At 34.3% G+C, this 13,550-nt stretch overlaps 1 protein-coding gene across 8 annotated transcripts in view; it reads right to left on the reverse strand.

Annotated features, from left to right (window-relative positions):
* LOC148956708 (cytochrome P450 302a1, mitochondrial-like) overlaps positions 1 to 13,550 on the reverse strand; it is a 98,308-nt gene that overhangs the window by 56,358 nt on the left and 28,400 nt on the right. For 7 of the 8 annotated variants that reach the window (XM_089086955.1, XM_089086914.1, XM_089086929.1 and 4 more), the window contains 2 exons: positions 6,176 to 6,307; positions 1,001 to 1,238 (listed from right to left, as the gene is read on the reverse strand). In XM_089086955.1, the coding sequence (XP_088943081.1) occupies positions 1,001 to 1,238; positions 6,176 to 6,251 (314 nt within the window). In that variant the 5' untranslated portion in view covers positions 6,252 to 6,307. The remainder of the gene's footprint in view (positions 1 to 1,000; positions 1,239 to 6,175; positions 6,308 to 13,550) is intronic. The other variant, XM_089086945.1, reaches the window with a different exon arrangement.

Genomic DNA, 13,550 nt, shown 5'->3' on the forward strand with positions numbered 1-13,550 from the left:
AAATTCAATGAGACAGAATTCCAGGACTATCAGTATCGAATTCAATGTCAATATAGGCTACAAAATACAATTCAAGAAATTTAAGGAGAGAGTAGCGCCTCTTAGGTACTTGTATTAAGCATCCTCAGCTATGGGATAAGCTCTTTCCGTTTAAAGTTTTAATGTCACTCTCTGCTTAAATTTCATAAACCAGGTTTTTTTTTTAATCTAATTCAGACGAAAGCCCATTCACCATAAATAAAACAAAATGTTCTGCCAATTCTAATATTCTAGATTGCTTGAAACCCAATCCGTCTATAATACAGTTTAGGAAGCATGGAAAACTAGATCTAGCCAAAACTAAAGCTCATTCAATTTGAATTTTGGTGAGGCTGGCAGATCTAAGTGCTCTTCAGGAAATCTTGATTGACTAAATTTTCCAAAATTATGATAAAACCCAGCATTTTTTTTCTAAATAGATGAGCCTTTGAGCGTAGATTAGTTTAATGATTTTTTCCAGTTTTTTTCAATCTCTTGAGGATGGATATGGTCATTAAAGCTAAATCTTTTGTCTTGAAATTTCTATTTTTCACTCTCTTGACAAAGTCATCTTTACTGGGAATTGTTTTGTTCTTCGAAATTCGGATTAAGTTTGCGTCGTTTAATATCGATTTTTAAAACTAAATGGATGTTTGTAGCAAAATTTGAATATTCATAGCACTCAGCGGAACTTCGGTAGCCAATTTTAGGAGTTGATTGGAAGATTTTTAGAAAATATTTTCCTTTTTTCAATGAAGAATTGAAAAACTCATATGAAAAACTCAAATTAAAAAACTGTTTATGTCCAGTGGCTCTATTAAACATTTCAAAAAACGCTTCGTAAACATTACTTTTAATACAATTCTGTAGCAGGTTATGAAAAGCAAAGCGTCGATTATTAAAAAGAAAGGGCGCTTATCCTTCCATTTTACCTGTTATCGTGATTTTTTTAAAGTTCTTAGATCAGTAGGAAACAACTTACGTCGTTAACAAACCTCCGGTATTATATAGATTCGCATTATCTTTCCTGTATTTTTCTAAGGCTGTATGAGATCTTCGACTCGGGAACTTTCCATCTTGTTCAAACATGGACTCAATATCTTCTGGGTTATAAAGGAATAATAAATTGACGCTAGGTAGTATTTGCTCGTAAACCATGCTTCCATATCGCTCATACTTCTTTAAACCACTTTTATCCAGATGGTCAAATGAATATTCACCTGAAATATTTCAAGTTGGATAAGTTATCAAGAAGAAATCAGGTCTATCACTATTAGCCCAATAAAATTAAGGCGGTTGTTCACGACCACAGTTTATATAATTAGCAGTATGATCATTCTCTATCTCACCCATTATAAAAACCCGGACCGGGGTGCGAGTGCTCCGGAGAACGTTTTTGCAGATATAAACATAAGCCAAGTCAGATCTTTTCACGGGTAGACAAGTCAGATTTCTCTTGGACGCGAAACTTGGCTTCAACGTTGGAACACTAATATTAAAGAAACTAATTTTAAATTAATTTATTCCAATACATACATGAAAACCGGTAGTTAGTAGTGTAATGTTATTATTAGATGTTTTTAGGAATTAAAAATAGGTTTTTAAGTCTCAAGTTGGTTTCAAAGGCATTTTGAGAAAGTTTCTGCCAAAATACGTGTTCCAGGGTAATTGGACCGCTGATGGCAGATCAAATGAGAGGAGCTGTTTGTACGCGCCGATATAAATATATAAATATATATATATATATATATATATATATATATATATATATATATATATATATATATATATATATATATATATATATATATATATATATATATATATATATATATATACTACGAAAACTTTACGAAAAAAAAATGATAAACCATCCGGTGGCGGATCCAGAGGGGGGGGGGGCGCGAGGGGTGCCCCCCCTATAGTAGTCTAAAGTAGCGTAATTTACCTAATTAACGGAAGTTTGCCTTAATTAAATTTGCTCCTATCGAAAGTTTATCGGATCCACCTGTTTTGCGCCACCCCCCAAAAAAATCCTGGATCCGCCCCTGAAACCATCACACCTACTCCACCAGTTATTAGAAGAAGAAAAAATTCCTTATTTTAACAAATTTCATCAACCCCCCCCCCCCCCGCCCCCTTTTTTATAAAATCCTACATAGGCCGATCAATTGAGTCCACTGGATGTAAATAATAGATTAAGTCATAATTTGTATATAAAATAATTCATACCTGTGAGATGGGACACTTGCAAACCACTTGGCTGGCTCACCAAGTTTTTTTTCTGCTTTCGCAATTACGAATAATGCCCTTGGTTACCATTTCTCAGTGATTGACGAAAACAGACTAATCCGCCAATGCAGAAATAAGTGGGAGGAGCTTTTTGTTCGCACCGAGAACGAAGACCAGAAATGATCTGCGATAAGCTTACTGTCTATAAACTGTGTTCACGACAAACCATATCTTAACAGCAAAAATTGCAAATCATTAACATCTATTGGAAAGCAAAGCTGGCTTATAGGACAGACTAATGAAAATATATAAAAAAAGAATCGCTTTCCAAAATTACATAAAAAACAAGTTTTTTCAGCTGAAAGTAAGGAGTAACATTAAAACTTAAAGACGAACTGATTTTATTATGTTTTAACGGGGTAGCCCCCTCTTCAATACCTAGCTCTTCAGTCTAAAGTTTGTAGTACTTTTAGAAAAACTTCTTATTGTTCCAATCCAACAACTCTTGTGTTTCAGGAGTTTTCCTTAAAGAATTGAAACTAAAAGTCGAACATTAGCGGAAAGAACGAGGTAATTTCTATTTGTTTTAAGTTTCAATGTTTCTCCTTCCTTTCAGTTGAATTTTTTTTATTATTAAATTTCTGATAATTTTTTAAACAATGCTGGAAAATCCAACTCCCTGTCCATAGAAAAAATCCTCTAGACAATTGAATCTCGGTGAAAATTCACCCAATTACCAATAACATTTCCATATGTAAAATTGAGTTGGCAAAGAAAACGTAAGACAAATAAAAAGAGCCTTATATAGGAATTCTGGCGAATTCCCCCAGTGTATAATTTTCTCTGAAAAGTTCAACCCACAAAAACTTCCCTTCCCACGGAAACTTTTTCCCATGGAAAATCCACCCTCCCCCCACCCAAAAATGTATGCACACTTCCCAATAACACGTTTTATACGTAAACAATGGGCAAATTTCATAACTAATAAACCGTTCCCCAGGAGCTGTGTGCGGCCATATTATCTCCAAAGGCATAGCTATTGGACCACTCAACTATGCTGAAAAATATAGCTCTCTCGAAATTTTGATCAAACGACTTTGGGGAAAAAACAGCCGAAGGAGGGGGATTGGCTGCCCCCCAATTTCTTTCGTCACTTAAAAACGGCACTAGAATTTTTAATTTCCCTTCGAGTGAGCCCTCTGCCGATATTCTCAGACCACTAGTTCAATACGATTACTCCCGAGGAAAACAAACAAATAAACAAACAAGCATCAGTGATCTTTCTTTTGGCCAAAAAAAGCAAAATTCCACATTTTTGAAGATGTGAGCTTGAGACCTCTAAAATAGGGTTCTCTGATACTCTGAATTTGATGGTACTCTGAAACTCCTAGCCTGTGATAGATAAACTTAACTCGATGGATCTTATATATTTGGAATCAGCACAATAAGCAGATTATTTTGAAATGTCTATTGATATCAAAATTCTGTTTTTTAGAGTTTCGGTTACTATTGAACCATGTCACTCATTACTTACAGTTCATTACCTCTAACTGTTTGAAACAGGCAAATGAAAAAGTGTTTGAACGATATTCCTAAGTTCCAGTTCTTTCATAATCAAGATTTGTATCAAGATAATAACTTTAGAAATTGTTTCTATGACTTTGCTTCATTTTCTCATTTATAAGAAACTGCAAGACTATGTCAAACATCTCAAACCATCACTGGACTTAAATATATTAGGCATCCCAAAAAGGGAAAATTTTCAAAATAGAAATCTCCAAGACATTAGAACTTATTAGTTCAATGTCCAAATTTTTACAGCAACTGACAGGCAATACATACTTTTTTTTCAAATAGAGATAATATCATATGCTGGAAGTATCCGAGGTAACTTGGTCCCTAAAGGTGTTTATCTTGGGAACAAACGCACTTTACATTACTTAGTCAGAATGTGCTCAGTTCGTCAAGAAAAAAATTCAACACGAAATCACCAAAGGATTTTTCTTAAGAAACATCAAATTATGTAAATTTGCCGTAGTTTAAGTAGTATAAGTTTATTCTATCAGGACAGTTTGTATTTAAATAATTTATTACGTAGAGTTAATGGTTGTCGTTTGAACGGTCATACACAAAACAATAGATAGCACCAAACCGCGGTTAAGGGGGTAAAAAAAAGCTAGTCATGTGTTGCAGGTGAGACAGAACCGCTTACCAGAAAGTTATAGTTTTGGGTAATCCCATGGGGCCGCATGATAGGCAGTACGTCCAAGAAAGAAAACAGAAAAATTAAGAGGATACAATGCAAGGGTCTTAGAGACTGCAAAGGAAGGAGTTAAGAACGAAGCTCTAGATAATGATGCAGTAGGGAGAAGAACATGTGCTACTGTATTAGCCTCAGGCAGTATGGTTCAATGATTACTTTATAGTAGTAGTAGTCTCAGTCATATCAGTGGGGAGGGGGATTACTGGGTTTGACTCCCTTCCCCAGAATACATTTCCAAACAGTAAATTAGTCTTAAAATTGTAGGTAGGAAGACAAACTTATTTGACACTGTTGAGACAAACTCCTTGGGACGTTAACCACATCTTCTTCATTCTTTTGACAGCCCCCCCCCCCAAAAAAAAAATACTGGATAACACCCTGGTAGTAAAAGCTGTAGTAATGTAAGCCACAGTTCTTAGAAGATCATGAGCTATTTTTCCATGTCAAAAAAAACTCTAGTTTATCCAGAAAAAAACAACTTCTAGGATGCAAAGGAAACTAATGACAGAAAACTTTTTACAATTTTCTTTTTTCGCAAAACAATAAAAATTTGTATGTGACTCAGTTTCATTTCTTCTTATGAATGCTGATAGCATTACTCGACGAAAATACTAGGCGTCACAATTAAAAATTTTATATTAAAATTATTTAATTTCAGGTTTTGAGATCAATTTCGGAGAATCATTTCCAGTAATCCTAAAATAGATAAATACTTATGATTTCAGGCTATTTAAAGACATAATCCAAGCTTCCTCTGCGAGTCCGATATTACATGACAAACCTAAAAGACAAAAACTTTCCACGAAAAGATAGGAGAGTTTAATCTTCAGAGAAAAATTTAGGAAAAACTTGCCATCTACAGTTCGCTTCCTCAAATAAGAGACATGGTTTTTATTTTGATCTGATCTATACAGTAGTAATAATAAAATCAACAATAACAAAAAGCAACAAAGATAATAGTCATGCTCTACACCAAAATTACAAGACCTTCAAAGCCTCAGCTATGTAATACTCCCCAGCCACTCATTTTGAAAGTTGCTTTATCTTAATATGCTTTTTCAAGCTCTTTTAGCAAGCTTATTTGTTTTAAAATCCTCATTGTTTGTAGTCATGGGGTTTTAACCTTTTCTTGTTTGACTTTTGCTGATGGTTTTATTCACTTTTTATCTAAGCTGTAAAAAATCTAAAATTAAACCTGTTATTTTTTTTGCACTTCCTCATAGCCTCACTTAGCCAAGTAAATTAATTTATTCAATGGGCTTATGCTCTATGCTGTTTTTAACGAGCAACATATCTAGTTTTCTAATATTTCTTACAAAGAAACAGTTCAATAACAAAAGAGAGCCATTTTTTTTTAGGAGAACACTTGTTATCTTTCCTAGCACATTTGTTCACCTTTCCTGATAGCTCAAAAGTATACTCTTTGAGTTTTTCAAAAATGATGACTTGGATGTAAAAACAGCTTCAAATGTTGAAAAACAACAATACCTTTGCTGGATATATATCCCCTTGCCTGTGAAGACAACAAAAAAAAACAGCATAGAAGAAAATAATGTTTTTAAAACAAAAAAAAAGTATGTATGAGAATGGGCGCAAAAGTATGGGGGATCAAGTAGTTTGACACACAGTAAACTTCTATTATATACACTTTAACATATTTACCAAATCTTGAATATTGCAACAACGTTCCAATCAGGGGAAGACTTTTGGGTCCTTTAATGGATGTGAGAGTTTTCATTGCTCTGAATTTTTTCTAGAAGATATAACTAGCTTGCATTATGCAGGGAACGTCACCTGAAAAGTAAATTTAATAGCTGTTTGCCTGAAAACTTAGTTTTATACATCATTTTCCCAAGAGATACTTCTCAGAACTGTGAACGGCAATGAAAACTTTTTAATTTGTATAGCCTTCTCTAACTAAAGTAGTTTGTGTTGTTTATTTTAACTTCATCAATCTCTGCTTTACCATATTTACACTCTATTTGCGCTGAGATTCAGGTGTTTCTTTCAGATTAATACTAATGGACACGAAATACAATTCTTTACAACACCTTGGCCCTTTACTATTAAAGTGCAATATTACTTCCATCTATAAAATTTTGAAGCTTTTAAAAGCCTCGCTACACCTACTAAAATAATAAAAAAAAGGATAAATATGATCAAATAGAATACCAAGTAGGTATAAGTGTGATCAACATACAAGCTAGGCCTATCTGGCTGTGACACTAAGTGTAGTCAGTCTCTGCGCAGCTAAGCAATACATTTTTCAAATGATATTGGTATAACACCAGTGCTTAAAATACGGTTTTGAATTTAAATAAAGAATAGGTAATGTGCCCATTACAGATGGTTATTCTCTTACTAGTAATTAAACCTGTAAATTTGCAATAAAACCCATAAATTCTCTAATGCATTCAAATACATTGGTGTATCTGTTTAGACAATGTGTAAAATATATCTTATGTATCAAAACTATTTTTTCATGTGACAATAACAATAACAATACCTTATGTTGGCCTGGAGGAAACTATTATACAAAAACATACACTATTATAAACTACATACAATCAATATTTTTAAAAGCTAGAATTCATAAACAGGCAGTATTAGTGCAAAGTAAAACTGACCCAAAAGAAACGCTAGTAGTGAACCACCTACAAAGGCATTCCCCCCTCCTCCAGAGAACAATCAAAAGCTAAGTGATTTGCTAACAAAACTACACTTTCTGGTAGCAACTGGCAACCTGATAAGATAATGTCAATGAAAATGTAGCATGCTAGAATGAGGTAACTTTAACTAAATTATCAATCCCCATGCAACTGTATGTACCAGCAGGGCAATTCATGTTGGATCACTCTTCAATCCTCCAGATCAGAAACGTGGAGCATTGAAACAAAGCCTCGAGTCCACGATATCCACAGACGAATGGTGATGAGTGAGAAAGTGATACAAACTGCAAAGCGAATAATAGCTAAGACGTTGGAAAGCAGAAACAATCTATATCTTGTATTGTTGTAGTATAGGAACAAACCTGTAGATGGATTCAAGTCTCCAGCGCAGTTGAGCATGAATCGACAACTTCGGTCCATACTGCCAGTTGTAGCACAAACGTTATTGCCAAAATACACAAATCCAGTGGAGATAGAACAAATAAGGACAAATGTCCAGAAAATCCAGCAGATGTATTACAACAGATCACCCAAAGATCTCAGTCCTATTAAAACAGGAAAAAAGGTCTGGGGGGAGCTGCAAGAAAATGAAAAATTGAAAAAAGTTGTTGTAACTGAAAACCTCCTATACTCTTCTAGATCTTATACCTTACTTCTAGATAACGGTGGTAAGATTAGTCGCAATCGCCGATTTATCCGCTTGAGAAAAACAGATATCCAGGACATTGACACCTATACAGAAACAACATATAAATATCCATTCGGAGGTTTGTTTTGCCCGAATTTACCTGGTAACAACACCAGTGGCACCAAACCGACTAGTTTTCTTACCCAGCGACTTACCCGACAACAACTGCAGAGACGTTACCCCCGACGACCAGACCAACCAGGTTACATCAAATGCTGGACATTGTACAACTACCCGTTCCGGAAGGACGGTGAAGCCTGTGATCCGTATAAAACTCAGCCTCGATCGGGAAAGTTACGTTTGCAACATGAAGATCCGAAACACTGTCTAGTTTCAGAAGAGAGAAAATGTAGATATTCTAATGTTCTGAATATTTTAAATTTTTGTGTTTTATTTTCTATTTTGTAGGTGTTTGGGACATTGAACGTATTAAATAAGAAAAAAAAAGAAAATAAATAAAGGTAGTTTCATGGAATAATTTTAGACTAGTATGGAACTTTGGAGAATCGAATTATAATAACCAAGTGCGAGGTGGCACTGGTGAAAAACAGTTCAACTTTGGCCTAAAGTTACCTTACTTTCCATTTCAAAATAAATATTCGGTCTTAGTTAATTTGGAGCTTTAGAAGCATCAAATTATGTCAAACGAATAAGTACCCTAGTATAAGGAAATACTGGCAAACAAAAGTTTGATTTCGACCTAAGGTCACCATATATGTAACTAATTTTGAAGTAATACAACAAGACAGTAGCCAATAGAAACTACTTTTCATTTCAGAAAAATGGTCAAGGAAATTATTGACACAGAATTCATAACTATCAGGTTTGCCAAAGAAAACATGATATACTCAGCAGCAATCCTGATATTAGACATATCAGGAAATGAAATTTTTGCAAAAAAGTGGAATGTTAAATATGATTTAAGAGAATATGCCAAAGAATCGTATCGTTTTGGACTACAATTTGCAAACAATCCCAAATATCGACCCGCAAGAGGAAAATTGGGAATTAAGTACAACGGGAGAAAGGGCAAGTACCTTCAATACATTCAGAAGGAAATTAGGAACTTGCAAAAACAATATAAAATCCGGTACTGGTTTGCCAAAGGTCCTTGTCAGACCAATTTAGCCCTAGTAGATAAATGTAGGAAACAAAAAATATGTTTTAAGATTGAAGGAAACAAGAACTGTGTAAAATATCAAGGTCAACATGACCCACTCCAAGAGATAAGGTATTAAAAGCAATACCTATATAATTTTCAATGCATAGAATATACCGTGAAAAGAAAAGAAATAATATTTAAAAGAATAAAAACAAATAAATCAAGATTGAGCGCAGGTAAAGACCAGAAATAAAGGTTATATAATGTTTTCTCAAAAAAAAATTCATAACATGGTCCCATCAAATTAAATCAATTCAATTTCAAAATTTTAAATAGTAGCCCATGTGTATTTATGTTATGCTAGTATCGTATAGGTGTTCAAATTCATAGTCTAAATCTTGTATTTTGAGTACCCATCGAGCTAGGATTCCCGTTGGTTTTTTAAAAGTTTGTAGATATTGTAAGCTCTTCTGATCACAGCGTAGTTTAAATTTCCTACCCACCAAATAATGTCTAAATTTGTCTAGGTGATGAATTATTGATAATAGCTCAAGCATGGTGGCTGAGTAATTTTTTTCTCCTGGGGTGAGGGTAGGACTAGCATATGCTATTACTTTTTCTTCCTTTATAATTTTGCCATTTTCTTCCCTCTCAAATGTTTGTGAGAGAATGGCCCCTATTCCCTTGGTTGATGCATCTGCAGTAACTATGAATTGTCCCGTTTGGAAGTTTGGTAATGATAAGATGGGCTCTGATATGAGTGCTTTTTTTAGATAATCTAATGATTCTTGCGCGTCTTTTGACCAATTAATCTTTTGTGGTTTTCCTCGAGTAAGGTCAGTTAGGGGCTTGGCTATCTGGGAATAGTTTCGTATGAATCTTCGAAAGTAACTACAAAGTCCCAGGATACTTCGTAACTGTTTTATAGTTTGGGGGGCTTTGAGATTCTCTACTATTTTTACTTTTTCTGGATCCGGGGCTATTTGGCCCTGCGTTAGTACTACTCCCAAAAATTTTATTTTATTTTGCAATAAGTTTACTTTTTCTGGCCTACATTTTAAATTTCCCTCTCTAAATTTTTCGAATACCTTGGATAGGGTAATTAAATGGTCTTCAGCATTTTTATCCATGCAAATCACGTCATCCACGAAGTGGATTATGTTATTTAGACCTCTTAGTAGGTGAAGCAAGGGTCTGCACAATGCGCTTGAACTGGTTTTGAGTCCAAAGGGCACTCGTAAGTATTCATAAGAACCACATTCTGTTGTGCAGAATGCTGTTTTGTATACATCGCCTTTTGCTATTTTTACTTGGTGGTATCCCTGAGTTAAGTTCAGGAAAGTGAATATTTTATGATTGTTTGAAATCGAGTCGAATATTTCATCTATTCTGGGAAGTGGGAATTTATCGCTAACTACTTGTTTATTTAAAGCTCTGTAGTCTACCACTAATCTAAGGTCCTTGTTTTTTTTGGGTACTAGTATCACTGGAGCAGATTAAGGGCTAATTCTATAGGTCTGATTATTTCATTTTGTTCGAGCTCCTTGATTTTATTCTTAAGCCACTCCTTATGTTCGTATGGAATACGGTATGGTTGTTTGGCAACAGGTAACCCTGTAGTTTGTATTGCGTGTTCGTAGAATGGTATTAGACCTATGTCATTCTCTGACGTTGAAAAAACATCTTTGAATTCCCAAAGTAGTTCGCATAATTTATTCTTTAGCAGGATATCAGTGATATGATTTAAATCAAATTTTTCTAATAATTGGGTTTTCGATAGGGGGTATTCTTTTTCTTGTGTATTTATATTATTTACTAAGCTTTCCCCTGACTTCTTCCAATCGTCTAGGTCCGCTTCCGATACAATTTGTATCTCTACTAGGCATGTTCCCTTTTTTAAATTAATTACATCATTTTCATGTGTATTGGTTATCCAAATGTAACCCTCTCCTGTTTCATAATTTATAATTTGTTCTTCACATGTCAAATTTTTAGGGATATCCTCTATTGGTGTGGCCATCCAAATTTCATTTTTGTCATTAATTGGTTTAATCATTTGGGATATTTGAACTCTCTGCATTGATTTAGGTGGGATTTTGGTTTTACGCACTAAGAATCCATAGTATTTTTCCGGGGTGTTTGTATTTATTGAATTTAAAACAATTTTGTTAGGTTTATTATCATTAGGGGGGTTTTTTGTTATAATTTCTTTCCATAATTTGGTAATATCCTGAATTTGTTTGTCTCTGTATTCTTTCATATCATTTATTTTTACCTTTGTTGAATTGTTATGAATATTGTTCACTCTGACCCGTTTTTCCGACGGATAGATAAATTTTGAATTGGTTACGTCTAATAGTATGTTGTTTGTTTTTGAATAATTTGAGCCTATTATCGCTACATAAGGGAAATTTTTACAGATAATAAATCTAGTAGGGAAACTTATATTATCTTTAAGTACCGTCAGGTATATAGATCCTTTAACTTCTAAATTATGTCCTGTCACGCTTGATAAGTTAGGACACGAATAGTTTATTCGTTGTTTGATGTGCCTGGGCAATGCATTAAACACGGATGTGTTCATAACCTTTACAGTGGCTCCAGAGTCTATTAGGGCATTAAAATAAATATTTTCAACACTAAAATTGTTAAATATGTGTTACATTTTGTTATTTTCTGCACTTCAAAATGGTATTATTACATTAGGAGACCTAAAAAATATTCTGCCGCCAAAATTAGGTCTTATGGGTTTTGGAGGCTTGTGTCGTTTCCCTGGGGTGCCCAGTCATTTGATGTAGAACGTTCATTTGTTCTATTTTCATTATTCTGGTTATTCAGCCAATTAGCATTGGTATGTTGATCTCGCCTGTTTGTAAAGTTGCCCCTGGTATTCCGATTACTTATTGGGTAACTAGTTCTGCCACGGTATTGTGATGTATTGCGTTGGAAGTTTTGGTTATTGTTATATCTACCTCTTGTTAGGGAGGTATTTCCTCTATTGCCTCTCATCGCGTACCCGCTGTTGTTTGTTCCCCTGAGCAAACCATTGTATGTTCCGCGGTAATTTGAATTGTAATTGTTTGAAAAACAGTTCCTTGCTATGTGTCCTTTGCGGTCAAATGCATAACATTTTATTGGTTGGTTAAAGGTTGTTGGCGTTGATTGGTTATTTTCTGAAAAACGTATCAATCGTTGCCTTGGTGGGGTTCGACTTCTAGTTAGGTTAGGTTTTGGCGATGGTTCTCGTGAGAAAAATCGTGGGGTGGGATCTCTCGACGTTTTGGGTGTTTTCGTTTCTACATTATTAATTGATAATTTTTGATGTTGTAAGACAATACTATCAATTTCGCAAGCTCTCTCGACCTCCTGGACCGCTAATTCCAGGTCTTCAATATTTTTTGAAATTAGTAGACGATAAAGATTAGGGTTGAGTCCCTGTTTGAAAGCGTTAAGTATTATTTTTTCATATAGTTCTCCCTCTCCCGGGCCATATCGTTCTTCTGTCGAACTCCTAATCTTATGTAGGTATTCTCTTACCTTTTGCGTTTGTTCGAATGTGACTATCCCATGTTTTAGTTTGTTCAAAGAACTAGTGTCAATGAATCTCTTTTGGAATGCCTGTTGTAATAGTTCTACTGAGTTTATTGATGTGTTTGGTTCTGTACCAATTGAATTTTCAATTTGTTTTAAAAACATAAGCGCTTGGCCTTTTAGTCTCAGGAGTAGCATGTTTTTCAGTATTTTTAAATCTACTTTTGTCATTGCTACAAATTGTGCCAAATGAATATTGAATTGGTCCACGTCTGTGTCCCCTTCATGTCCCCTTTGCAATTAATTGTTGAGCTGTTAGTAGTTCTTTTTGTTCATGTGCCATTTTAAAAATATGTTATTCTTATTTTTTTGTGACTATCTTACTTTGTAATTGTTTTATTTTTAAAATAAGTTTGTAAGATACACATTATTAAAATAAACACTTACATGAAAATAAATAAGAAAGATTTTGTATTGTTAGTTGTCAGTTTTTCTCGTGATATTCTCTAATTTGAGGCCACGACAAATGAAACGGGGGGTAATGTTTAAACTCTTAAGTTGCTTATCTTAAGGAAGCTTTCATGTCTTGAAGATGTTTTCTGACTTTTTAATTTAGAGGTAGCCTCACGAAGGGTTTGAATCCCTTCTATGAATCTGAGAAAATTTGAGCCTATTATTGCTTCATAAGGGAAATTTTTACAGATAATAAATCTAGTAGGGAAACTTCTATTATCTTTAGGTACCGTCAGGTATATAGAATAGATTATTATTTAAGTACCGTCAGGTATACAGGAATAGATTATTCGTTGTTTGATGTGCCTGGGCAATGCATTAAACCCGGATGTGTTCATAACATTTGCAGTGGCTCCAGAGTCTATTAGGGTATTAAAATAAATATTTTCAACACTGAAATTGTTAAATATGGGTAATATTTTGTTATTTTCTGCACTTAAAAATGGTATTATTACTTTAGGAGACCTAAAAAATATTCTGCCACCAAAATTAGGTCTTATGGGTTTTGGAGGCTTGTGTCGTTTCACTGGGGTG

This window comes from Artemia sp. Qi Xiang Cuo, chromosome 1, assembly GCF_049724085.1.
Source record: "Artemia sp. Qi Xiang Cuo chromosome 1, ASM4972408v1, whole genome shotgun sequence".
NCBI lineage: Eukaryota > Metazoa > Arthropoda > Branchiopoda > Anostraca > Artemiidae > Artemia > Artemia sp. Qi Xiang Cuo.